Here is a 26,068-nt window from a genome sequence, read left to right as displayed (position 1 = left end):
TGCGCCCTGTTTCAGAGCGTATGTGGCAGCGGCGGCCGCGCGATGGCCCGTCGTCTCTTGTTCCTTATCCTCATGGTTCCTGTTTCTTCGTGTGTTCATTGTTCCTTCTATCCCCCAAGCAAGCACGGACCACGCACGCATCACTCGTATATATTCCTCCAATCATCCGCATTTTGTTCGTCCTTCTCCATTCGGTCAGACATCCACCGGCCCATCGCACCAGTCATCATCCATCATCCATCGCATTCGCAATTCCTCCTTCCTCATCTGCATCGTTGCATCGTGTTCGCATCCCAAACCCAAACTCTGATACATATACAATAGCATACGACCAATCGCATAGTCACTGGTTCTTCTGGCGTCTCCCGTACTCATTGGTCCTTCTCCTTCCTTCTGCATTGGCAGCGCAACCATTGTTTCCTCCACCATGTCCTTCTTCCCTTCTAGTTGTGCTCCCTGGTCTTTACCTCTTCAGCGGCGGCGTCTGCATGCAGTACGTCCCTCCACCCTTCTTCGCGTGCCTGGCATCCGAGCTGGCATCGCCCCAGTGCGTGCGGCCATCTCAGCTGCACCGCTCCGGGCGCTGCGCATGATCTTCTTGACCATCCCTTACTCTACGCACGTCTCTGCCCCTCGCGGAGGGCTGCCTAATTCGTCGGACTGTCTCCTCTAGATCGTGGACCCTGTGTTTCGTTTCGTGATCATCTGGCATTGTCGTCGTCTCCATCGCAACTCACTAGACTATACGCTACTATACTATATTTTGTCGAACCCAATCAAATAGAAGTGCATCGCATCGTTGTGAACGGATGGGGATAGCGACGTGATTGTGTGAGCCCTTCGTGAGCATGATACGGTACCAGGAATAGATGGTAAGAGTGTTGCTCGGGTCCCCGACTCCCGAACCCGACTCCCGACCTGTCCTGTAGAGGGACTTCTGGTATATCGAGTGTACCCTTGGTGTACCTCGTTCGAACGCGTACATGCGAGCCGTGTACTTAGCTACTCTGATCACGTGCGTACTAGTTCCATCATGTCCCCGGCCCATCTTGAGTTTATATCTCGCTTTCGTTGATAGTTAGATGCTACTCGTTGCTGGCTCTCGTACAGCTTACACGTGCAGAGCGTTCGACGAGCTCAAATCAAAAGGCGATGCGATGTTGGTATATGGAAATCAAACTCAACGCATGTGCATCTGAAAACCGTAACCGTGATAGAAACACTCATGTCTGACAGACTTCGAGATCATCGATAAGTTGCAATGCATTCGAAGAATGAATGATTGTCAGCGGAAACAGATGGTGTCTGCCGTACCAGGCGCAGGTCTAGTAGCACTCCTCATGGCCTCGAGTGCAGCAGACGCGTGGTGGTGATGCGTAGAGTTCGGAGGATTGGGTATGCGCCGGCCGCCCGGCGTACGGTCTACGAGTTTGATGCGGATGTTCTGGTGTGGTATTATTACTATAATCGATGGAATGGAGGGCTGCGGCGAAGGCGGCGCCGACTCGGAGCCCGCGGTAGTCGATGAATTAGGACACCCTCCGTCAATGTCAGCGTACTCGTCAGCAGGGTTCACGTTGCCATTATGTATCTTTCGGTGACCATAAGCAGCGAAGGGAAATATTGCTTGAAATGTTGCCAGTGGTGGACATACCTTCGGGGCCTGCGCGTTTAACGCCTCGAAAATTTGAGGTCACCGCCGGTAGAGTTGCGAGCCCGCGAACGGCGCAGCAGGTAACCTTAAAGCGACAGAAGCAGTGGCTCTCAGCGCTGTCAATACTGAGTTTGCGCGATCGAGCCTGATGGTCTGCCTACTCACTGCGACACACTTTGGTGACTTGCTGGGCAGGGCAACGCCGTGACTGTGCAGCAGCAATTTCGGCAGTCAGGTTATCGCAGCTACCATGATCTAGGCTGTGTTGTCATTTTCGTCGACCACGGGCACACCGTGCCCGGCAACTAGTGGTCCGCAGGGTGCGTAGGGTGCGTAAGCAGCGCTAGTGAGATGGTAGTAAGGTTGGCTTCATCTCACCGGTATTCAGTAGCACTAGCGGCCGCTCGCACAGTGGAGCGCTAGCACAGACGTACTCTAAGGCTCTGGGTCATAGACATGGTACCCCGAGTCTCGCCTGTGCAGATGACCTTGCCGAGTGGATGCACTAAATCAGAGCCTATTATAAGGTTCACCCCAACGAACTCACCGGAAGACCCTGACCACCCATGGAACATCGCATCCGTCTGACTAAGAGAATGCGCTGTTAGCATCCTTGACTCACGTATAGGTGCACCGGCTCGTGCGATGGTGACTGTGCCACTTACAGCGTCTCAAGGTAAGTAGCCTTGGTCGTCGGGTCATACCAATTCATAACGTTGCATCAGTACTTCAGTCAGATAAAATTAGTGCCTGCGGTCCGATAGCTGAGGACGGGGACTTGGAGACACCATCGTGACAGAGACCGAGCGTGTCCGCGTCTAGGCGTGAAAGCTAATGGAATTATTCGATACGACCGTGTAAAACAATGGACATCGGAAGGAATTCGTGAGGGAGCATCGGAGTCGGAAGAGAGCACGCACCTACCATGACGAGGTTGTCTTCTCTCCCTGGGTATAATTCGGCGCGTCCGACAGGCCTTGAGCGCCGCTTGAGCACGTTCCAGGGCCGATAAGAACCGCAGTGTCTGGTTAACTTGCCACAGAATAGGTTCGTCGGATGGGTGCAGCTACCAGCTGTGCGTGGGGGCCGCGGCATAGACATGTGGTTGCGTTCGATACTGTGGTTGAATTAGACGGCAGCTGTGCTTCCCAAAGGATCGGCCACCAGTGCACAGACTCAGAGAGCTCTAGGGAAGCTTCACACGTGGTCATTCGTCCTTCTACCCTAACTGCTGTATCCTAAACTGTGATGTCCGCGAGTTGAAGTTCACAGATATCATAATTAGTCACGTAGCAGCGTCATTGACTCCGCATAACTCACCGCATATTCTGCATAGCATTGAGTCAAAGTCATCTTCTCTTCAGGTGTGATGCATCACAATAGCGCCAGTACTACATACGAACACTACATCTGTAGCGACCGCACATATCCCGATCTGCAAAGATGGAAGTGGAAGTGTCTGATACCGGCAATCGGTAAACGAGCAGGACGACATCATCAACAGAATGATTGATCCGGAGATAACTTATGTACATACAGCGCTCCATGATATTCACATCGACGGCGGAACACCGGAATCTGCAGATTTCTTGCAGCCAGGTTACCGAACTCTTGAATTGCTTGTACACGATGTCGGTGCATGCAGGGCAACTTTGACGTACGGGCGGTTGTCGGCCGCCGGAATGCATGAGTTGCATTGTTCACAGGTTTCAGTCCGCATTAGTCGACAGTTGAGAATGGAAGGGGAAGAAGCATTTGATGCATGCGTTCTGAGCCCGGTACCGCATCTCCACCAGCCGTCTCGCTCCATCGCAAAGCCTGCATTGATCAAGGGACAACCGATGATGTCCCTTTCGTACTAACAAAGCAAAGTGGACCATATTACTCACCTATCGTTATGGTCCGCAAATAAAGTCGTATAATGGCGCTTGGATTTCAGGACGTCGATGCCATACAAATGTTGAGGCATTGCAATCATTGATCGGCGACTAATGCAGCGTGCGCTGGCCCAGTTGCTCCAGCCTCCAAGTACGCAAATGCCAAAGATGTGCCTTAGCGTCCTGGCGCCCATATGTCTGAGACGCCGTCAAAAGTCATTTTATACTTTGACGCCACGCCGGCGCGTTCCCATATTCACAGCAAAGAGTCAAGAGCGGCGCTGACGGGCATGCCCTATGTAACGTATTCTCGTTGTTCAATGTCAAACAACCGAGTACACAGGACGTACGTCGACAGGGGACTGACAACAACTGCATGCGGTACTTGGCGGCTGCATCACAGCGGTCGAAGCACAGCTGTGCCACCAGATGCGTAAGTCGACTTGCTTCATGAGAGAGCATAAATCACGCACAGTGCTAGAGATTAATTCCGGGGACTGCAGTGCCTATGTCCAGTGTATTAGACTTGAAAATGGTTGCCAAAGTTTCGGTAGCTGAGTCACCGAGCTGCGGGCTGTCGAAAAATCAAAGAGGGGCGGCCTATACGCTGTTGAAGACATGATGGACACCGATCACCATCGAGAGACTGACTGAACTTCACTGCCGACGGCTGAAATGTAAACGAATTAATCATGAGTCAGTGGTTCGTCTATAGGCGATCCAGAGTCTATTCTTGCGACCAAAAAAAGCAGCCAGGAGTAATAATGCACGCCTCAACCAGAATATTGATTATGGATGTGAAGGCCGAGGGTGATGAACTTTGAGCCAGATAACTTGAAGGCAGAGTAAGAGCTGCGATGACAGAGGCAGGCTTACGGATGAATCATTGGGCATGTTAGCTGGCCTATCCAGCTTCCTGTAGTAACTATCTTGACTATTTTCGTCCGTCAAAATGCTACCAAAATGAAGACAAAGGACGTGCATAGTGAGCAGTGAGTAGCAGACAGCCGTAGGGCCCTTCATTGATCTACTAACCGTCCCTCAGCTGCCGACCTGCCGCTCGAATCGATGTGTCAGTGCTGGCCCGCAATCCGCGGATGTCAGCGTCAGACACATGTCAGGTTCCGCCATGACCGTGGTATTCGTCTCAAAAGGAATATTGAGTCCGCGATTTGCGAGCCGCCTGATGCCGGCTGTGCCGAGAAATTGCCCTACCGGTGAACAGGGAGGAAGAGTCATCGGTGAGATGGCCTGTTCACCACGCCTGAATTTCGGTGACTGCGCCGTATAACGCGGCCTCTGGCACCTCAACAACGACAAGGTGTAGTGATGTTATTGTGTCAACTTCGTTATTCAAGATCGCCACGGTACACGTACCAGCGTTACGTACCACGGTCGTCTCAGCTCGTCTGAACTAGTACAAAGAAGGCCGCTATGCTTGTTCAGGAGACGGGTTTCATCGTGACGTTGAGGACGTTCCCCGCGCACGATCCGATGGGGTCTTTCAAAACCATTTCGGGTACAATAGCAACAATGATTGAAAAACTTCAGAGCACAAGCTTGCCGGTGCCGGGCGATTGGAATGCCGAGTAGGGAGACCAGAATGTTTGACGGTCGTCCTATACTAGTTGAGAGAAGACATCGGTGCGAGGCTCTGAAGGTTTAGGTTCCGTTTCAGACGCAAGGACTTGAGATGAGACCAATTAAGAAAGGGCTGGCTGGAAGAGGACTGTTTGTCGGGAACAAACACGGACCCACAGTTGGATCAACACCCGCGATCACGTGTACCGACGCGACCCAACTCAACGCGACCTTGCTTGCCCTGTTTGTCTCTCTTCCGTATCCGGCTCTTGGCGATTCTGGAGCCCTGCAGCTGCTTCCGCGCTAGGTGACCGAAATGAGCAATGGTCTCTCAGAAGCTAGGCCTGCTTGGCAAACGGACGAACTCGAGGACGAATGGATCGATCAGGAGGCCACCGATGATTCACATGCTACTCGCTCGATGCACGCACACTCCAGCTCAGACATATCATTTACCCAACCCCTTGGATCGGTGATAGTGCGTAGCAGCGAACTGAGAGCTGACACTCCTGCTGCAGATCAGAATGCGGGTGGCACATTTTTGATTCGGGAAGATGCTCCTGCTGTGCCTCTGCTACCCAAAACACCTGGCCGAGGGAAGAAAGCCTTTGGGAAAGACTTCTTCAGTCCGCTTGCACTTGAACGCATGTTTGAGCCACCATCACCGCCTGGCGGTAAGTCGGCTCCTCTGCCAGCTGTCCAGGCAACCGCACCTTCCGTTCCTTCGCGCCTCTCACGCGTATATATGCCGTCTCTGGAGGATACGGAGATTATAGGAGAGCTTTCCCGGGGTGATATAGCCGTAGGAGAGGGAGGAGATGGGCAAGAAGTGCAGAGCGGAGAGGCTGGCGTGTTGGATTGTCAATTTACGTTCGAAGCACCTCGGCCGAGCCCCTTCAATCCCAACGGCGTCATTCCGGCAGCGCAGAGCACACCAGGACATCCTCGCATGCATTCCGACATGCTAAATCCTCCTTCTACCGATCCGCGTCTACGTCTCTTCCAGTTCCAGTATGACACATTCACTCGGGACCACCTCTCGGCGATGGTCGATTCGATCGCTGTAAATACGCCCTCTGCAGGCAGTGGCGCCGTGACCACCACCGGTCATACTCCTCTACCGCCCTATCCCCTGTACGCGAGGTCAGCTCGGTGCGTCTGCGGAGTGCGAAACGTATCAAACTTAGCCCCGCGAGCGAAATCTCGCGTAGCGGTGACGGCGAGGCTATGATCCATCGGCCGAGACGGAAAGACTATGTCGGCGAGTCGAAGTCGCTCATGGACAAGATACGACGGGCGCGAGACTTCTCGACTGTCTCGACGGTTGCGAGTGCAAGATCCCCGGGTTCGGAACAGAGACGCATCTCCAAAAGAACAAGCGGATGCGAGTGTGTCTCGTGAGTGTATTTATTCAGTTAACCTTCAATAGGTCTGACGCATGCCTGCCTCAGCCGTGCCAGCGGCACCTTCATCTCTAGCTGCTGCCAATTCCAATGTCGGAAGACGCCTTCTCCGAGCTGGACTGTGGCGTCATCTCAGCGTGGAGTCTATTCGTCTTTGGGCTATCGGGAGCAAGCAGCAAACCTCATGGCGCAAATTAGAAGCGATATGAAGGGCTCAAAACGTATATTCTCTGAAGACACCGAACCTTCCCACATTACCGCGGATGAGACGAGCAGACGAGATAACGCCGCTTTCCAGCATGAAATGCCCTCCCGTATATCTACCGCCAGGCGAGGCAGCATACAGATTCGCGACGCTGCGCACCATACGCTCACGGGGACGACGAGGGGAAAACGGAAGCTGAGCCCTCCGCCATATGACAGCGACGAGGACACCACCGACATAGACGATATGCTCGCCGATGGGATTACACATATGTCTCTGGACTCTCAGCGCCTTCTGGAACAGTTCCCTGACCCTCCTGTTCGGCTCACCGTGACAGCTGAGGATGCACCTCCGGCGTCCACCATCGGAGGCACCCAATCACGGTCAAGACCTGAATCTAATCCCACCTTCCTCGCCCTACCGCTGGCGGCCCGCCGCGTACCCCTCGTCTTCGCTCCGCCCGGGGCGAAATGAGGATCTCACACGGTTCGTCTCATCGAGTACGGCCTCGGGGACGACCCTCACGCAGGGCAGTGCTGCTTCGTTTGTCAAGCACCCCGGGCCCAAACAAATAACGCGCATCGCGCCAGAGGACGTGCCTACTCTGCCTGACAGGGTCGGGAAGATGGTGTTTGACAAGGTCATGATGAAGTGGGTCAAAGACACCGCTGCTGCGACGGCGGGGATGGCCGAGGCGGAGAGGCGCCTCGCTGTCGACACAACTGACGGGAACGAGAGTGAAGACCCTTTCCGTGACATCGAGAGTCTCAGGGAGGAGGACGATTCAGGGGACCAGCCGACCCATGCTGCAGTCGTCGTTGAGCGCGACCATGACGAAGACGCCGGCGAGGAGTCTCTAGATACCGAAGATGACAGGTTCCAAGAGATTGACGAGGCCACTGACGTAGAAGATGAAGAGGAGATCGAGCTCACATCTTTTTCATTCGACGGACCCCCTGCAGGACAAGACGAATCTGAAGGCTCTGAGATCACCGAGTCTGACGGTGAAGACGACGAAGAGGTCACAGATACAGCCGACCTTTCCGTCCCTGCAGAATCTGTCTCAGGCGATTCCGAAGGAGACTACAACGCCGATCAAGCAGCGGCAGACTCGCAACCACAACCCGCTTTACAGGACACACCGCCTCACCATCTCGTCCCTCAATCCTATGCAACTTCTTCATTGACAACCCCCAATGCCCGCGCTGGCGCTGGCGCTGGATCCGCCAGTGGGACGCTTCGCTCTGCCTTGAAGAGCTCGAGCATTACGCCGGTGTCAGCGTTGAAAGATCCCAACAAGAACAAGACATCTACGCCGGCGGCGCGCCTCGGACGTCGTCGCTCAGTCAGCTTCTCTGATGGCAAGAGGGACGGACCGATCCGCGGGATTGGGCGGAACGTGCCTACACCTGTTGATCCAGAAGGCACCGAGGACGAGGACGACAGCCCCCTGGTCGGCGGGACTAATAAGGCGGGCTCTGTACTGGTACCTTCCGCGAGATCCAAGCGTATTGCCGATATGCTGGACAACTTGGAGGATCCCGGTAAGTGCGACGGTGGTTACAACAGAAATACTCTATTGACTCGGTCAATCAAGCTGGGCTGGAAGACGACTCTCCATCGAGGGCGAGCAGCTTAGGACGTCCGCAGACTGAAGAACTCCAGCCGCTCAAGGCACGGCGGCCAAGCAGCGCTAAGGCGAGTCCCGGCCGTGAGGTTTCAAGGAGGGTATTCTCTCGGCCACACTCGAAGACTCCTAGTTCCGCCGGTAGGAACGCGAATGCAACGTTCCTCACGGAATGTTCCTTTGGCGTCGCCCACGATCGTCTCGTACAGGTCATTACGGACGTACAGCCATTCGAACCGTACTGGGAGGACTTGACGTCCATTGATTTGTCGGCGCGCAACATAGACAGTGTGGCAAGACTGAAGGAGTTTTTACCCCGATTGGACCATTGACAATGTGAGTCATGATCTGCAGCCTGCCATGTCATGGGCGGCGAATATGCCATACTGCAGACGATCTCGGGTTCACTTGGTACTCGCGGGACGTAGCTGACGAATGTCTTCTTCGGCAGTAACCACAACCAACTATCTTGGCTCAGCGGCATCCCAGGGACGGTGCGCTCATTGTCAGTAGTGTCAAATGTGTGAGTCTTCGTTCACTCCTCCCCTGGATTATGCTGAGCAGTCGTGGTTGCTTCCTTTGTTGGAACTCAATGGGCAGCTTGACAGGGCTTACGTCCTTCAGCCATTTACTGAACATTGAGTACCTCGACCTGAGTCGCAACCAAATTACTTCGCTGCGCCGTGAGTTGCGGTCCTATCTCTGTTATGTGGTTGTGACACAGGCCTGACCTGTCTGCATGAAACAGAGCTTGCATGTCTTCGCCATCTTCGAGAGCTTCGAGCAGATGGAAACAGGATCGACAGCGTCGACGGGTTGCAGAAGATGGACGGGCTCGTGAAGCTCAGTCTTCAGGGGAACGTCGTGCAAAGTCTTGATCTGCAGGACTATCGCTGGTACGTCTGACGTTTTACACAATCCGCGCTTGCTGTCTTGGTCGGCGGTGAATTCGTCAGGCTCCCTCGAGTGCCTCGATCAATCATACTCACGGTCATCTATCTTCCCTTTGATAGGACCCGCCTGGAAATGCTCAATGTTAGCCATAATCGGGTCTCCAACGTGTCTGGGCTCGCATCAGCACCGGCGCTGGTAGCGCTGAATCTAGGTGCGTGCCCCCAGTCCCTGCGTCACGAATCTGCCAGGAGCGGTAATGTTGCCCTGGGAGAGTCTACTTGATGTTCTCTGTCAAGTGGTGATAAGCGCGCGCTTTGATCCCGCGATGCGTATGCGGCTCACTTCATGCTGTTATCAGTGCTGCTCCTTGGGAATTGCTCATTGAATTGCATTATCGCAGACAACAACGCGCTAGACGAGCTAGACCGCGATGGTACAATGCCCCGGCTCAGGATACTCCGTGTATCCGGCAATCGGCTGAAGCAACTGGATGCCTCTGCTTTCCCTGGCCTTCGCACGCTATATGCCGACAACAACTATCTCGGAACTATTCACAAGGCACACCGGCTGATAAAGTTGGAAAACCTGAGCCTGCGGAATCAGGGTGGCAAGCCTGGACTGTGAGTTTCGACGTTCCTTCCTATTGCAGCGGGTCATGCCCACGGCAGGTGACTGCCTCCTGCTAGCTATTCTAAACTTTTGCCACCGGTGATTGACCTGGGTGTTTGTGCGTATCAGGTCCCTCTCGCTGCGCGATGTTCGCGACGTAAAACGATTGTATCTCTCTGGTGAGTCTAGCCTTGTCCATATTTCATTGAACGCACCCAATGCTCCGGGTCGCGTGCCTTGCATCGTGATTCGTCCGGGCGGAATCCTCGGTGGAACGCCGAGCCTATCGTGGAACGTGTCTGACCTCATCCCGCGCCTTTGCACAGGCAATCCACTCAAGGGCGGTTTCATTGCGGAGCCTTGCTACCATCTCGTCTACCTCGAGCTCGCCGCATGCCGGCTGACGGCGCTCCCGACCGGCCTGGCGCGCTTGATACCCAACGTTCGGGTGCTGAACCTTAACTACAACTTCGTCGAGGACCCGCGCCCGCTCGAAGGCTTGACGCGCCTCCGCAAGCTCACCCTCATCGGGTCGCGGATCAAAAACGCACGGCTTCTCGCCCGCGTCCTCCGGGGGATGACTGATATCGAGATGCTCGATTTCAGGTACGTACGTTCTTTGCAGTGTTGCGTACTTTTTTCGTTTTCCCTTCCATGAATACCACCGCACCACGCTTCCGTGCTACGTGCCTCGGCGCCTGGTGCTCTCCGGTGCGCCGCGCATCGCCCCGACGCTCCAGCAGCATTGTGGCGGCATGTTGGGTGAATGATGCGTTTCGAACCTTGCGTTCTCTGCCTCCGGAGCACGGGGACGAACCCCCTTGCACCTGGACCTGCCCCGTGCTCGTGCCCCTCCGCACCGGAGGCCAAGCCTGCCGAGGAGCTGTGCAGCCAGTCGTCGCGCAGAATCCGGCGCGCCAACTTCTCTTCATTCCTGACTGAAAGTGTCCATCGGATCGCTGACAGCCTCCTGCGTGCGTGCGCCGTCGCTCTCTTCCCTTATGTTACAGGATGAACCCATGCACGCTCGGGTGGTACCTTCCCATCCTTGTGCGGGACGTGCCTGGTGCGCTGCAACCCTCCGACGGCGACCGCCCCGGGCCCAGCTCTGGAGGCAACGCGCTCGCCGGATTCGCGGCGCCCGTCCGCGGGCCTGCGTCCCAAGCAGGCGGATCAGCCCACGATCATCTCCCAACCGGACACAGAGCCAGGGACGGTGCGCATTCGCACGGACCACAACAAAGTTCAATCGCAGGCTCTGCTGGTGGTGCTAATGCGCCCGCGCGGGGAGGCGCCGAGGCGGCCGCAAGTCCCGGTGGGCACGGAGACGCCGCCGGGGGCCATCGCGCGGGCACGGGGGAGGCACCGCCGCGTGCGCAGAGCGGGCCTCCGCCAGTGATGGGTTCTGTGGCCGGCTCTGCGTCGGGCGCTGCGGTGTGGAAGGAGCTGGACGCGAAGTTCCGGCGGGACCTGCCCGACGACGTTTACCTGGGGCGGCTGGCGTACCGCGGGCTCGTCATGCGCGCGTGCCCCGGATCCGCCTGCTCGACGGCGTGGAGACGTCGCCAAGGAGCGCGCGAAGGCGGAGGGCGTGCTCGTGAACCTCGACCGTGGGCGCGATCGCGTGCCGGGGACCGGGGCGAGCGCGGCTGCAGTTGCGGCTGCTGCGCCTTCTCTGCCCAACGCGGGAGACGCGCAGGGGGGCCTCACGCGGGAGAAGGAGAAGACGAAGACGAAGACGAAGGCGAAGGCGAGGGAGGGCGTGCGGGCAGGTGCCCAGTGACCGTGAATGCGCGAGCGATGCAGGGACGAGTCAGAATCAGAGCGGGGCCGGCGCGATCACATTGTTGCTGGTTTGGTGGGTGGATTGCGCTGCATTGATTTAGATTGGGTGTATAGGGTCTGGGTTTGCGATGCGCGCCGGTGGACGGTGGCTCCTTTGCTCTCTGCGATCCCGGAGGTGGAGGGGCGCCCGGCAGGCCGTACTACTACAACATCTTACCAAACGCATCTGCGCGCGTGAGATTAGCTTTCTTCTGTTGTTCATGCTCCGCGACGAGCGGGCCTCGCTCGCCGTCGGCCAGGGGGCGGCGCGATGGTGATTTTGGATATGGAGGGTGTGTTTATTTTCTGTTGCGCGATCTAGGTCTGCGTTGCACTCTGTACGTGACACAGACTATGTACTCGATTTGCATGGGTGTATGTATGTAACAAAGGACGTGTCTGGTGATTGAGTTGGTGGTCAGGTTTGGGTGATGTGTTGAGATCAGTCCGATGCGGCGGCGGGGAGTAGGGAGACGGTGCTGTTGCCGGCACGACTAACAGGAGGGCCGGTGCGGCCAAGGGGGATATGAGGGTTTAGACTGGAGGGAGCGCCCCTGTGGGAGCATCTGATGATGGGTGAGGTGATTTGATGATGATAGAGCGAGAAAGGAGTCTGCATCAAGGGCACAGGAAGGAGTTGAGAACAGTCGAAGACATCGGGCGCAGCGTTGTGGCGACGGGAGTGGCGGCGGGCGGAGTGGCAACGCGACATCAACGGTGTCCTCGACAAGTCCTCGGTGCACAGCATTCCCGCGTCGTCGCCGGGCGTGCGCGCAGGCAGCGTCGCGCGTCGCGGGCGTGGGAGTGGCAGCGGCGGCGCGCTATCATCCATCTCCACGCGCCGGCCTGATAGCCAGCGCCAGCCCGCGCCGTGCTATGGCTGGGAACCGTGCCTGGCCCACAACGCTCTTTCGCAGGCTCTTGTTCGCAGTCGCAGCCGCACGCCGCCGGAGAATATGCCTCCATGCAGGGCCCGCCGCCGGCCGCCCGCACGCTGCACCCCGGGCGGGCGGCGGCGGCGGGGCGGCGGGCGCAGCGGCGGGGGGCGCGCACGCGTCGAAGCCGGGGGCGCGCGCCGGGGCCGGCGAGTCAACGTGAAGCAGGCACCGAGGCTGCAGGCGGCGCGCAGTGATCGGGGTCTGGCGGGAGAGGCGCCTGCACCGCACTGGGATCCCAGATTGGGACGCATCAATCGGTTGGCCGCGGTAATTAAAGTGGGCCGGATAAGGCAAGAGAAGGCATTTGGGGGTAAAACCCGATGTGGATCTGTGATTAATTGGGAGCACAGCACTGGGAACGGAGGGCTGGAGCGTATTTGCCCCGTGCGGGCGAAGCGACGGGGATGCGATTGGCGGAGAGCGTTCCCAGGAGGATCTCGGATGGCGATTAGGCAGGACTGGCACCGCTCCCTGGGCCGCGCGCCCTCGCGTTATAAGACCCGCACCGCTGGATCGCTGCAAGTCTCGTCGCCGCGCCCTCCGCACCCATGATCGACACTGCTCTCCCTGTGCTCGACGTCCAGCCGCTCAACAGCTACAACGTCGCGCAGCTCCAGTACGCGCTGTAAGTGTCCGCACCCGTTGGCCGGGACGCAGGGAGCGCGCGAGGTGTCCGCGCCGCGTCGGGGCCCTGCCCCTTCGAGCTAAGCAGGCGGGCTGTCAGCTGTCAACTGCCAAACTGCTCGCGTCGTTCCCCGGAACACCCGCGCGCTCCCTCGCGTCCCCTTTTCGTATTTATAATATTCCTCCGCGTCGGCACGCCCGCTGACGGTGGCTCTCCCCACAGCGAAGACGGCAAGTGCCTCGCCCTCGACGCCCTCCCCGACGCCCACGCCCTCGCCCTCTATCCCGCCGCAGTCCTGTCAGTCCTCCTCTCTCCTCCCCTCATGTCGCCCGCCGCTGACCGTCCGTCCCGCCCCAGCACCGCCCACGACATCGACTACGACTACGACGCACGCCGCATGTCCACGTCCGCCACCTCGGACAGCAGTCTCCAGTCTCGTCCAGAAAAGCGCGGTCCCTCGCCCAGCGACTCGCCCCTGCCCAAGAAGCCCCGTCCCGACATTTCGCTCGACCCAAATTCGTGGTCGAACCCAAACACACCCTCGCCGCGCCCGCACGCAGAGCCAGAACACCGGCCCGACGCAGACACCGCACGCGTCCAGCTCCCGTCTCTCGCGTCCACCTTCCACGACCGCTACGAGCGGCGCGCGTCGCTCCCGACGCTGTACTCAGACAACCCCGCGTCGCGTCTCCGCCTCCCCCCTCCCGGTCACCGCCCGACCAACTCCTCGTCGGGGCTCGCGTCGTACCAGTTCCCTACCTCGGAGAGCGCAGAAAGCACCCGCTCCTCCGGCCTCTACGAGTATCCCGTCTCCGGCTCGACCCTCCCCCAGGCAGGCTCGAGCTCGTCCTTCAATTTCTCGCCCCTCCAGACAGAGTACTCGCGCTCGTCCGGGCTCTCGTCGTCCATCTCCTCCGAGTCGGACTGGTCCGCAGGCGGCATCGTCCGCCCAAACTCGACGCCCGGCAACCTCGCGGGCGTGCCTGGCCTTAAGTACGACGACGCGCTCCGCCATCCCTCCCTCGGTTCGCAGGATCTGTTCGCGGGTGTGACCCGGATCTCGGGCCATCACGCCTCGACAGATCGCGGTGCGCGTCAATCGTCCGGCATTAAGAGCGAGGAGTGGTCCTTCCCCTCCAACGACTTCAATATGCACCCGCCCACCAGCGCGCCGTCATACCCCTCCACGCCGTCCACCTCCGCGTCTGCCATGGCCTCCTCTGCCTCCGCACCCAACATGTCCGGCACCAGCTCCCCCACCCGCTCGCCCCAGTCCGCCGCTTCTGCCGCGAGCCTCGTCGAGCGTCCGCCCCGCAAGCGCGGCAAGCTCCCCAAGCCCGTCACCGACTTTCTCAAGGACTGGCTCCACCGACACTCGGACCACCCGTATCCCAGTGAGGAGGAGAAAAAGCAGCTGTGTCATGCCACTGGTCTCAGCATGAGCCAGGTGTCCAACTGGATGATTAACGTCAGTGTCTACTACTTTCTTCGCTGTTTCTTCCCAGTACCCCACGTCTCCCTCGCTTACGCATCCTTCCCCTTCCCTTCTCGCGCCTGAGCTTGAGCTAAAGCTAATGTATTCCCATGACTTCATAGGCACGACGACGCATCCTCGCACCGGCACATCGCGCCGCACAAGGTCCGACGACGACAACGCCGTTCAGCTCGCGCCCGGGCCCCGGCGTCGTACCGAGCGTGCTCGACACCGGGCGGCGCGCGTCGATGCCGACGGACAGCCTACAGCTGTACTACCCCATGTCCCTCCAGAGCCTCAGCGGCGACCCACATATGCCCGCGAGTACGCGGCATATGGTGAACATGTCGCGCAGTCTGTCGAGCAGCAATGCCACCGCGGGCAGCTTCGGCCAGGGCCACCACGGGCACGGTAGCAGCCCATATGCGCCCGAAAGCGCGTACTCCACGAGCCACTCGCGGATGGGCTACGGTGGGAGCGGGCTGAGCCACTCGCACGGGCACGGGAGCTCGAGCTATGGGATGGGGATGTCGATGAGCGCGGGCAGCGGGCTGTCGTCAGGGAGCTCGAGCTTCCTCGGCTCGTCGCAGAATCAGCTGTACGGTCACTCGTCGGGCGGGTACACGCAGAGCCCGCAGAGCGGCACGCGGATGACGATCCACCAGGAGGACAGCCAGGCGCGGTATACGTTCCCCGACCACTCCGTGTCGCCGCAGCCTGGGCCGGGCTCGGGCTACGGCACCCCGCAATAGTCGCGGGTGGCTGTATGCGCGGGTGGGCTCGCCGCGGACGACGACCTCGTCTGCGGTGCCCATCTGCGCTCGGGGCCGGCCCCGCGCTCGGCCCACGCGCTGCTGCTTCGCGAGCTCGGCTTCGCACAAGCCTCGCGGGCGCACCTCTCCACGTACGCTGCATACCCTGTCTATCGCCCTCGCCCGCCTCGCCCTCGCCCCCGCCAGCTGCAAGCGCGCACGACGTCACGTTCCCCCCATCCTGCCCTGCCTGTGCTCACATGTCCGCAAGTAGACCTATCAGACAGCCCTCCTAATCGCCCGGCGCGCCCCTGGCCGAGGCGCACACGTTCTTGGTCGTTCGTTCCCACTCTGCCGCCGCCGCACGGACGCTCGCAGTGCATTGCAAACACCCCTCCGCCCGCGCGGCGGACGTGTATTCCGTACGTGTCCGTAACCGTATTGTATTTAACGCAAAACCCTGTCTCTCTCGCGCCCCGCTTGCCTGCCCCGTCGGTCCTGTTTTCTTGGTATCGCGCGCTGCCGCTGCTCTGCACCTGCATCTGTGCTCTCTACGTCTACTGCCCTCGCATATTCTCTCTCTCCCGCTCGTCGTGTCTCTGTTGGGCTCCGGCTATGGACAGCGTGTGTCTATCTCTATCCGCCGTGTCTCTGTAATCGGTGTCGCCGTAACGTCTGCTCGCCTGTTCGCTCGCACGATGTATGTATGTAACGTAAGATAACGTAAGGTACTGTACGCACTAGTAGTCACGCCGCCCGCATCAGCCCCGGCGCCGCAATAAACACATACGCATCGAGAACGCAGGCTGGGTGATCGCGCTGCGTGGGCGTGCGAGCGGAGGGCGGCCGGATGGGGCGGCGTGCGTGCATGGGGGAGAGCCGCGCGATACATTGCACCCACCCGTCAGCGGCCCTCTGCGAGGAAGCGGAGGCATGCATGCTCCTCCGCGCCCCAGCCTGCGCACCATACGTATGCGGTGGCTCCCAGGAACGCCGCGTGCGCAGGTGACGGGCTTGTCCTCTCGCCTTGTACCGACTTTGTACGTCCTATTGTCTGTCTGCGCGCGGGGGAGTGAGATGAGTGATCCGGGCGCACGTCCCCCTCGTAACCGCGCGTAGCAGAGCGCACCCCGTCCAGCGCCAGCGGTCTGCGGTCTGCGGTCTGCGGTCTGCGGCGGTGGATCGCGCGCGGAAGCATTGTTGGGCTCAGGCTGCGGTGGTCCTCGATCACGGTTCGATTCGGAGGGGCGTGCGCGCTGCTACGTGCATCCATTGCCAATAACCGCAACATGCTCCGCGCGCGCGCGCGCGTTCCCTGACCGCGATATTTACATGCGCATCCAGCTCGGGCAGTCGCCTCACCTATCGAGGATCCACCGCGGGCCCCGGACGGGGAAAGCCAGCGTAACGGTGCGCGTGCGCACGCTCCGTAAGTAGAATTTATTGGTATGTAGCCGGCTCTGCAGGGTTTCTGATTCATGCACCGAGGTCTGGACACCCGGACGGTGGGGGCCGCGCGCTGCCCGAGTGCGTGCTTGCCACCTGCAGCACGCGCGGTCGCTCGGCGGGCTTGGTTGACGGTGCCAGTGGGCCTCGAGTCGAGATGCGGGCGCGCCGCATCGCGGGGCGATTCGGTGGGCAGGACGAGATTGCATCAGCATCGCAGAGATCGCGGTGATGGTCTGGGAGGCAGGCGGACGCAAACGGCTGCGTGCTTGTTCGAATTCGAGACGCTAGCCTGTTCTGCGCCGTCGTCCCTGTGGACTTTTGCGCAGGAGACGCACTGCAGAGTTGGCAGCGTCGGCGAGACGTCACCGGATGCCCATACAGGGCCAAGCTCCGAGCGTGGGAGCCAGGCCCGCGTCTACTGCTCGTGGCTGGAGATAGATTGCAAGGGCGGTGCTCCGTAAGTAACGGTACCAGCTTGCGCGCACTACTCTCGACCGGCGCACGCTCAGCCTAGCCGTTGCCCTGCGCTGCGTCCACGAAACACGGTGGCGGTGCCCAACGCTACATATCACAAATCCGTGTCCCAGCCACTGGCACGAGCCCGGATGTGTCTCTGCCCAGAGATGAAGCGGCGTCCGCATCCGCGTCGGGGCCCCCGATAGAGTTCACGAGTGCGAGTGGCCAGTGATGATGCGGTCCTGCGCCGGGATAAGGTTCCGAGGGTAGGCGGACCTTGGGGAAGCACCGCTGGCCTTAGCTTTGATACGGCGATGGCGCGCTGACTTCGTGAAGATGGAGATGGGGGCCTGGCTGCAATGACCAACTCGTATCCACTGGCACATCTGCACGGCGGCTTCGCAGGTTCGCACAGCCCGGCGGCACACCGCCGAAGGGGCTGCAAGGCCGAGAACCAAGGGCGTGTGTTGCCCCCCACCCGCGGAGGTATGTGTTGTGTACCGCTAGAGTGGCCACCAGCAGGGGACGTCGCGCGGTGGCACTGAGAAGCGTCGACGTCGAAGCGCAGCGGCTGTCGTCCTCGGGCTGCTGCTTCTTTGTCATTTTCTGTCGTATGTCGCTGCCAGCTTGTCTGCCAGTGCCCGATCTCGATAGACAGAGAAGCCGCCGGACACGTCGTCCTCGAGTCGGGACTCGGAGGGGCTTAGCCTAGGGCGCCGTGACAGGACTGCTATCGCTCTGCGACGTACCTGCAGAACGTGCCCGCGGCGTGGCGTTGCCGCCCGCGTACGTGCACGCAACATACTCCGAGAATTCTGCAAACTCAAACTTAGGAATAGACGCTATCCGATGGCATCGGTACGACTCAGTATCTCCTTGGGAACTGCGCGGAAGATGCACAGAAGGAGCTCGGTGCTACTCAGCAGACTTCCGAAGCAGTCCAGCCTGGGGGCTTGTACGGTACGTTGATGGTTTCGCAGCCCACTTTCCGTTCTATGTGCGCTTGCCATCGCTATCTCTGAAATTCAGGGCAGTAGACACTGCAAAGATATGTATCTCGGAAAGACGTCGAGGGACGTCGAGGGACGCATCTCCTATGCCGAGATTGATGCCCTGTGGCCCACTTCCCCTGCCCGCAAAGGCACGTGAAATATGTGAAGGAACGACAGTGTTTTTCTTTGCAGGGAGACATCCTTTCGTCTGTCTCAAGCATAATGGTAACTACCGCACGACGTTCAACATAGCTTATACTATGTCAGACCGCGATCTCGGCCACCTACCTACTCGGCCACCGTGAACCTTGCTCACCTTTCTTCAAGAGTGGGAAACAGTACACCAGTATGCTACCACGATCTACAGCCACCCGCGCACGTACTTACTGCGTGTTTTGCAGAAGACTTGCGGTACTCGAATGACCGAGTAGACTAACCCGGCCGAAATCCCGACAGAAAACAGTACCACATCATCCGAGTCCAAAGCAGTAGACATCTTTGGCCATCTCAAGGTCGGCACCACAGTCGTGACAACACACTAGCATTTCGCCACCGGTACACAGGAGTGATAGCCTACAGCATACGAACGCAATTATAACTACCTATCCTAGCACAACGTTACAATCCCGTCCTACACAATCCGAGACCCGACTCGTCGCTCAGTTCAGCTCGTCGAGCTCGAACCCGCGCTCAAAGAGCCCGCCTTCCCCGTCGACAAGTCGCCCCGCGCGAACAGCGCAAAGTCGTCGTCCGCGCGGCGGTACGGCCGGCGCGGCGGGGCCGAGGGCGGGAGGGGCGGCGGGTTCGGCCGGGGGTTTGGCGGCAAGGGGCGGGGCAGGCGCGGAGGGGGTGGGGGCGCGGCGGGACGGGGCCGGGGCGCCGACCCCCGCCGCCGCCGGGCACCTTCCGCTCGTGGTCGCGCGCGACGAGCTCGTCCGCGAACTCCCGCTCGTGCAGGGGCGTGCTGGGCCGGGGGCGCGTAGGGCCAGGGCGGGGGCGGTGCGTGCCCTGCCTGTCGTAGGCGCGGGCGAGGAGCTCGTCGTACTCGCGCTCGTACAGGAACTCGGTGACCTCGCGGGGGCGCCGCGTAGGGGTGTTCGGCGGAGCTGGGGGCGGGTTGGGACGGGGGCGGGGCCGCGGGTTTATGGGAGGAGGGCGAGGGGGAGGCTGTCTGTGATCGCGAGCCTCGAGCTCATCGGTGACCTCCCGCTCGTACAGGAACTCGACGTCCTCGCGGGACGCGCGTAGGGGTGTTCGGCGGGCGGGGGCGGGTTGGACGAGGGCGGGACGAGGGTTATAGGAGGAGGCGAGGGGAGGCTGTCTGTGGTCGCGAGCCTCGAGCTCATTGGTGACCTCCGCTCGTACAGGAACTCGACGTCCTCGCGGGGCGCCGCGTAGGGGTGTTCGGCGGAGCTGGGGGCGGGTTGGGACGAGGGCGGGGCCGGGGGTTTATAGGAGGAGGACGAGGGGGAGGCTGCCTGTGGTCGCGAGCCTCGAGCTCGAGCTCGAAAGAGCGGCTGCACCTCGCATGTGAGACCAAGCAGGATCGGCGGGGTGAAAGTGTACTCACGTCTCGACCGGACGGGCAAGCGCGGGTGCAGCGACTGCCGCGAAGAGTGCGGCTTGCGCAAGCGTAGAGTAACGCATGTTGTGCTCGGGGAGGAAGGAAGGTACGGTTGCGTGAGGCGGAAAGATCGTGAGTCGTTACAAGAAAAAAAAAACTAGGGCTGAGAGACGTCGTATTAGCAGCTTGTTCTACATCCTACGTGAACAGGGGGACTTACCAGCCAGCACCCTTGTCGTTGAGCCCGAAGAAAGCGAATGAGCTGAGGGTTGACGGCGCACACCCTCGCTCTTTTATATGGCGAGGTGGGCGAGAGCGGCTCGATGCTGCATGACGACATCCAGCACAGAATGTTTTTCCGTTGACAAGCACTGGACAAGCATGTCAAAGGATGCATCCGCTTGACGGCGATCCCCCCATCTGCCATGATTGACAGTTGCTTGAGCATTCTGTCAGGGACCTGTCAGTGTCAAATCTTCAAAGCCGGCTTCCGGTAGGCGTAGCAGTGGCCTGTGCTCCTGTACTTGTCAATAGAATGCAGTGCTCTCGGCTCGATGCTCACCTGGTATCATTGCTCGCCATGTCCTGGTGTGCACTTGCATGGCCCTGTCAACAGAGCGGCGCATTCTGATCAGTTTGAACTGTACGGGTTCGCCCCACTGTAGGACACTTGGCATGCAATGCATGAATCACCGGCATTCTAACGCAGACCTGAAGATCAGCCAAGTCGGGCTTCGCGCGACTGGAACCAGATCGGCTGGCATGCCGCGACTTCCTGCGAGTGTTTCTCCAGGCGCGCTGCCAGTGCGTGCTTGGTAACGCAGAACGTGTCCGCGTGGCGGTGCCGCCTATGTGCATTGCGCAATGCGCAGAAGCATGCAACATCGCAGTTCAACTCTTCTCCGGCGGAGGCTCATCACAGTGCCTGTCATACAGCCGAGCGTTGCCGTGGGCTACCGATTGTGGCGGATGTGGCTGTGCGCGATCGGCGATACAATCGACGCACAATCGACGTAAGTACTTACTGATTCATTGCCTTGCGCTACAGTTCCGGACATCCTGTTCAGCTGGTTCCGTAGATGCTATGCATGAATCGTAATCGCTGTGATGAAGCTCATGAGCGTGGCATCCAGTACATGGCAGTACGAACTAAGTACTTACAAAGTCACACTCAGCGGATGAGTCAATCAAGTAGTTCGTCGATTCTGGCCGCGATACTACCTCCTTGAGCCTATTGTTGAGTCCAATATATCCTTGAGTGTATACAGGCTCCCTGCTGTCAACAGTAGCATGGCTAGGAATAACCGCAAAACCCTGTCCCGCGGTGCGTGTCCGTATATGGCAATTGATCAATCGATCAGGAGCAGCGTTGAGATTGTCGATCTTGAGTGGCTTTCCGCCACGGCAGTCACGCTCTGCCGCCTCTCGGACGACTTTCCTTCCCAGACGTCGCAATAAGAGACGGAGAGCATCGGAAAAATACGTTAAGCTCACTAGATGGTGTCTACTGTAAGGTTCACAGACGAAGCCGAGATCGCACCTGTGTCATTTTTATCATTGAGCGGGCGTGAAAGGCATTGAACTCATCGAAGCGCACATGCACAAACATTGAGTACAAGGCAAAGAACGTTATATGGCAATCCCAGAATATTCGGCCGGACTGACGAAGCGACGTTGAGTACTAGCTGCATTACTGCCAGTGTCGCGATTGCATTGCTGGCAAGGCTTCATGATAGTACTCCGAGATTTCTGCAAACTCAAACTTAGGACTCAATGGACGCTATCCGATGGAATTGGTACTATTCAGAATTTCCTTGTAACTGTGCGGAATCTGTCCATCTCAAGTCCGGCGCCATATTCATGACAACACACTAGCATTTCGCCATCGGTACACAGTAGTGACCACATACAGCGTACATACGCAATTATAACTACCTAACCTAGCACACCGTTACAATCCCATCCCACACCATCCGAGACTGGATCGTCGCTTAGTCGAGCTCGTCGAGCTCGAGCGCGCGCTCGAACAGCTCGCCATCCGCGTCGGACAAGTCGCCCCGAGCGAAGAGCTCGAAGTCGTCGTCCGCGCGCCGGTACGGCCGGCGCTGCGGAGTCGAGAGTGGAAGGGCCGGCGGGTTAGGCCGGGGGCGTGGACTGGCAAGTCGAAGAGGAGGGTGGCTGGGGAGACGCGGGGGCAACTTCCTCTCATGGTCGCGAGCGACGAGCTCGTCGACGAACTCCCGCTCGTACAGCATTTCCACGTCCTCGCGGGGGCGCCGCGTAGGGGTGTTCGGCGGGGCTGGGGGCGGGTTGGGACGAGGGCGGGGCCGGGGGTTTATAGGAGGAGGACGAGGGCGGCTCGGGGGCTCTCGCCTCTGATGGGCGCGAGCGACGAGATCGCTGTAATCAGCCCGCGCCGCGACGTCAGTCAGGAGTTCACGCTCGATGAGAACTGCGTCCTCGGGCTCGAAAGAGCGGCTGCACCTTCACTGTGAGACTAAGCAGGGTCGGCAGGGCACGACAGTACTCACATCTCGACCGGACGGGCAAGTGCGGGCGCAGCGACTGCTGCGATGATTGCGGCTTGCGCGAGCGTGGAGTAACGCATGTTGTGCTCGGTTAGGAAGGAAAGTACAGTTGCGTGAGGCGGAAAGGTCGTGAGTCGTTACGAAAAAAACTAGGGCTGAGAGAGACGTCGCATTAAGCAACTTGTTCCGAACATACTACGTGAACAGCGGGACTTACCAGCCAGCACCCTTGTCGTGGAGCTCGGAGAAAGCAAATGAGCTTGGTGATGACGGCGCACACCCTCGCTCTTTTATACGTCGACGTGGGCCAGAACGGCCCGAAGCTGCATGGCGACGTTCCGCACACAACTTTTTCCGTTGACAAGCATGTCAAGGGCCCATGCATGCGGCTTGAAGGCGATCCCCCATCTGCCATGTTTGACAGTTGCTCGAGCAGCATCTGAGTTACGGGTGAGTAATACTTGAACCCGTCAGATCTTCACTGGCAGAGCCGACTTCCGCTCGGTAGGCGTAGCAGTAACCTACACTCCTGTACTTGTCAATAGAATGCAGTAAGTACTTACTCCTGGGCTCGATAATCACCTGGTGTCGTTGTTTGCGGTGCAATGTAGTATAACCATGATGCGGCCCTGTTCCGATATGCATATATCCGAATTGCGCGAATCGGGTCGTTTCAGAGACCTTCGCTTAGTCAGCGCCCTACTTGGCAGGTAAAACGATGGGCGGTCTTCCGAGTCCGACTATTAGGGCACTCGGCATGCATGAATCAACAGCATACCAGTAAGTACGCAGACCTGAAGACCAGCCAAGTCCTAGTCAGGCTTCGCAACTGCAACCGGACCGGCCGACGGTCCTAGTTGAGTACGTTGAGTCACTGGCACCTTCGGACTCGGAGAGGGAGGAGGGGGAAGAATCAGGAGGAGGAGAGGGGCTTGCTTCAAAGTGACTGCGAAGTTGCGGAAGATTGCCTCGTTCACGTATGCATACCTGTACGCTTTCGCGGAGGTACTAGCGTGACCTCGCTCGGCGTGGGGATTCGGACGACCTGAGCAGCCGCCGGTGGAAGCTGAACATCGCACCGCTCGCTGGTAATGCCAACCTAGCGCGGAAATCGAGGACATTGGCAGGAGACGGAAGCGAGAGTGACTCGGATGTGGGCGAAAGTTTGGAGGATGACTCGGAGGCAATAGGTGGTTTGGATGGCCAGGCCAGTGACGAGGATTGGAGCAAGCAGTTTCCGGGCTTCAGCCGTGCCCCGACATTGCCCCGACACTCTGTGTAACTGGTGAGTCTGTCGCAAGCATCGCGATACGCGGCTGTTTTGAATAATCAGTAGTGCAGGCCATCATTGCAATAATCATGATGCTTGCCTTTGTGCACAACCGCCGTGCTGCGAACGCAATTTCGCTGGTAGAACAGCACCTCGTCTACGTCTGTGATCAGCTCGATTGCCAGGCGGATAGCATCTTGGGTGATGCGGGTCTTCATCCTCTCGATGATTGTTACTGAGATTCACAGCCCAATGTTACTGAGCACGCGCACATTCAACACCTTGAACTCGTGCTAGAGATACGGAGGGCAGGGTCGTGGTGAAATGAACACTTTCAAATAGCTTCGCGGGCAGGGAAAGCGGACCATAGAGCATCATCAAAATCTTGTCCGCCGAGAAAGGTCTTTCGATATGTTTCCAACAGACCTCTGTGTCGTGGGAGACTCATAGACCTTTTTTGCCCGGCGAAATGATGATTCTTGCAGTGAGATGTGTCCGTCCATCTCCAGCCCAGGAACGTGGTCGTAACAACAACTGGCATTGAATCATCGCTACACAGTACTGATCGTGTGCAAACGCAATTGTAACTACATACCTATCCTAGCACAACGTTACAATCCCACACCACACCATTCGAGACCAAGTCGTCGCTCAGTTGAGCTCGTCGATCTCCCGAACGAACAGCTCGTCGTCGTACTCGCGCTCGTACAGGAACTCGCCGTCCTCACGAGTGTGCGGGTGACTGGTAGTCGGCGCCTGTGGAGGAGGAGTCTTGGGTCTCGCCGGGGCCTGCGATGGAATCAATCTGATCCTTGGCTTCGGGCGGTCAAAGGAAGGCTTGCGAGTGCGAGTAGGGTCCGAAGGCTCCTGCGGCTGTCCCTGATGACTCCGAGCGACCAGGTCGTTGTCGTATTCCCGCCCGTACAGGAGTTCCCCGTCCTCGCGGCGGTGTGGAGGAGGATTAGGTTTCGGCCGTTTAGGACCGGGCGATGGAGTGGCAGTGGGTCTCGGCCGTTTAGGGCCCATCCGCTTCTGAATCTGATGGCCTCGCGCGATGAGGTCGTCGACATACTCGCGCTCGGCGAGCTCGTCGAACTCCCGCTCGTACAGGAACTCGTCGTCCTCACGAGTGCGCAGGTGAGGGGTAGTCGGCGCCTTTGGAGTAGGATTCTTGGGAGACTTGGGCTCTGCCGGGGGGTGCGGTGGAATGATCAATTTGAGATTTGGGCGGTCGATGCGAGGGTGAGGATGGCCCGGAGGCTTCTGCGGCTGTCCCTGATGACTCCGAGCGACCAGGTCGTTGTCGTACTCCCGCTCGTATAGGAGTTCCCCGTCCTCACGGCGGCGCTGTGCAGGGCCCGTCGGCTGTGGAGGGGGAGTGGGTCTCGGTCGTTTAGGGCGCATGTGCTTCTGGTGGTCCCGCGCGATGAGGTCGTCGTAGTCAGCCCGCTCCACGACGTCGTTCAGGAGTTCACGTTCGATGAGAGCTGCATTCTCGGGCTCGAAAGAGCGACTGCACCTCCACTGTGAGACTAAGCAGGATCGACGGGGTAAAGCGATACTCACATCTCGACTGGAAGGGCAAGCACGGGCGCAGCAACTACTGCGATGATTGCGGCTTGCGCGAGGGTGGAGTAACGCATGCTGTCGTCGGGAAGGAAGGAAGGTACAGTTGCGTAAAGGCGGAAAGGTCGTGAGTCGTTACAAGAAAAACTAGGGCTGAGGGAGACACATTAGCAGCTTACTCTGAATGTTCGACGTTAACAATGAGACTTACCGGCCTGCACCCTTGCCGTTGAGCTCGAAGAAGACGAATGAGCTGAGGGATGACGGCGCACCCCCTCGCCCCTTTATACGTCGCCGTGAGCCAGAGCGGCCCGATGCTCGTCCCGCGTACAAGACTTCTCGTCGACAAGCATTGAGGAGGAATCGTCCTTGATAGTGGTGCGTGATGTTCCCTAGCATTCCCATCTTCCATGATTAACGATTGCTCCAACACATCAGCTTGGGTGAGTGCTTCCACTCGGTAAGCGCAGCAGCGATCTATACTGGTCATTGGATTGCGATGCTCTCGGGCTCGACAATCGCCTGGTACCATTAATTGCTTGCCATGTACTGGGGTGCACTCCTACGACCCTGTCCACAGAGTGGCGCACTGGCACTCTGACCAGTTTGATCCGTCTAATACTGTCATGTATGCGCAGCAAGTTAGTTCAACTGGCATTGGCATGCGAAACAGCATAAGTATTGCGCAGATAGGAAGAACAGCTGAGTAAGAGCCAGGCTTCCGACTGCGATTGGACTGGCCAACGTGGCGCGACTTTCGAGATATTCGATCACGCACCT

The 26,068-nt window shown here is 58.7% G+C and overlaps 5 protein-coding genes across 5 annotated transcripts; 3 read left to right on the top strand and 2 right to left on the bottom strand.

The window, feature by feature from the left end:
• Positions 1 to 5,428: 5,428 nt before the first annotated feature.
• Positions 5,429 to 11,633, top strand: B0H18DRAFT_1085842 (uncharacterized protein; the record flags this gene model as incomplete). The annotated part of the gene is made up of 16 exons (XM_048031967.1): positions 5,429 to 5,786; positions 5,808 to 5,851; positions 5,873 to 6,205; positions 6,256 to 6,457; positions 6,486 to 6,509; positions 6,542 to 7,158; positions 7,196 to 8,264; positions 8,318 to 8,654; positions 8,799 to 8,870; positions 8,948 to 9,030; positions 9,096 to 9,243; positions 9,361 to 9,452; positions 9,642 to 9,861; positions 10,133 to 10,474; positions 10,861 to 11,474; positions 11,506 to 11,633. 16 exons carry the CDS (start codon positions 5,429 to 5,431, stop codon positions 11,631 to 11,633), a joined length of 4,683 nt encoding a protein of 1,560 aa, XP_047891510.1.
• Positions 11,634 to 13,160: 1,527 nt separating this feature from the next.
• On the top strand, positions 13,161 to 15,463 carry B0H18DRAFT_956176 (uncharacterized protein; the record flags this gene model as incomplete). Its single annotated transcript, XM_048042438.1, has 4 exons — positions 13,161 to 13,237; positions 13,460 to 13,534; positions 13,595 to 14,705; positions 14,834 to 15,463. The coding sequence occupies 4 exons, from the start codon at positions 13,161 to 13,163 to the stop codon at positions 15,461 to 15,463; spliced, it is 1,893 nt and encodes a 630-aa protein (XP_047891509.1).
• A 6,318-nt stretch (positions 15,464 to 21,781) lies between these two features.
• B0H18DRAFT_1212514 (uncharacterized protein) lies at positions 21,782 to 22,773 on the bottom strand. The gene is made up of 3 exons (XM_048036477.1): positions 22,670 to 22,773; positions 22,456 to 22,607; positions 21,782 to 22,402 (listed from the first exon to the last, which is right to left on the bottom strand). The coding sequence occupies exons 2-3, from the start codon at positions 22,530 to 22,532 to the stop codon at positions 21,916 to 21,918; spliced, it is 564 nt and encodes a 187-aa protein (XP_047891508.1). The 5' UTR covers positions 22,533 to 22,607; positions 22,670 to 22,773; the 3' UTR covers positions 21,782 to 21,915.
• Positions 22,684 to 23,393, top strand: B0H18DRAFT_1017236 (uncharacterized protein). Its single transcript, XM_048029311.1, is given in 3 exon segments — positions 22,684 to 22,981; positions 23,035 to 23,310; positions 23,327 to 23,393. 1 exon segment carries the CDS (start codon positions 22,707 to 22,709, stop codon positions 22,893 to 22,895), a length of 189 nt encoding a protein of 62 aa, XP_047891507.1. The 5' UTR covers positions 22,684 to 22,706; the 3' UTR covers positions 22,896 to 22,981; positions 23,035 to 23,310; positions 23,327 to 23,393.
• A 763-nt stretch (positions 23,394 to 24,156) lies between these two features.
• Positions 24,157 to 25,919, bottom strand: B0H18DRAFT_507366 (uncharacterized protein). Its single transcript, XM_048038360.1, has 3 exons — positions 25,500 to 25,919; positions 25,289 to 25,441; positions 24,157 to 25,235 (listed from the first exon to the last, which is right to left on the bottom strand). Exons 1-3 carry the CDS (start codon positions 25,691 to 25,693, stop codon positions 24,374 to 24,376), a joined length of 1,209 nt encoding a protein of 402 aa, XP_047891506.1. The 5' UTR covers positions 25,694 to 25,919; the 3' UTR covers positions 24,157 to 24,373.
• Between the last annotated feature and the right edge of the window lie 149 nt (positions 25,920 to 26,068).

Source organism: Fomitopsis serialis (genome assembly GCF_022376445.1).
Source record: "Fomitopsis serialis strain Sig1Antser10 chromosome Unknown B0H18scaffold_52, whole genome shotgun sequence".
Classification (NCBI taxonomy): Eukaryota; Fungi; Basidiomycota; class Agaricomycetes; order Polyporales; family Fomitopsidaceae; genus Fomitopsis; species Fomitopsis serialis.
The sequence above is the reverse complement of the archived record's forward strand: the minus strand, read 5'-3'. Positions and strand labels throughout refer to the sequence as shown.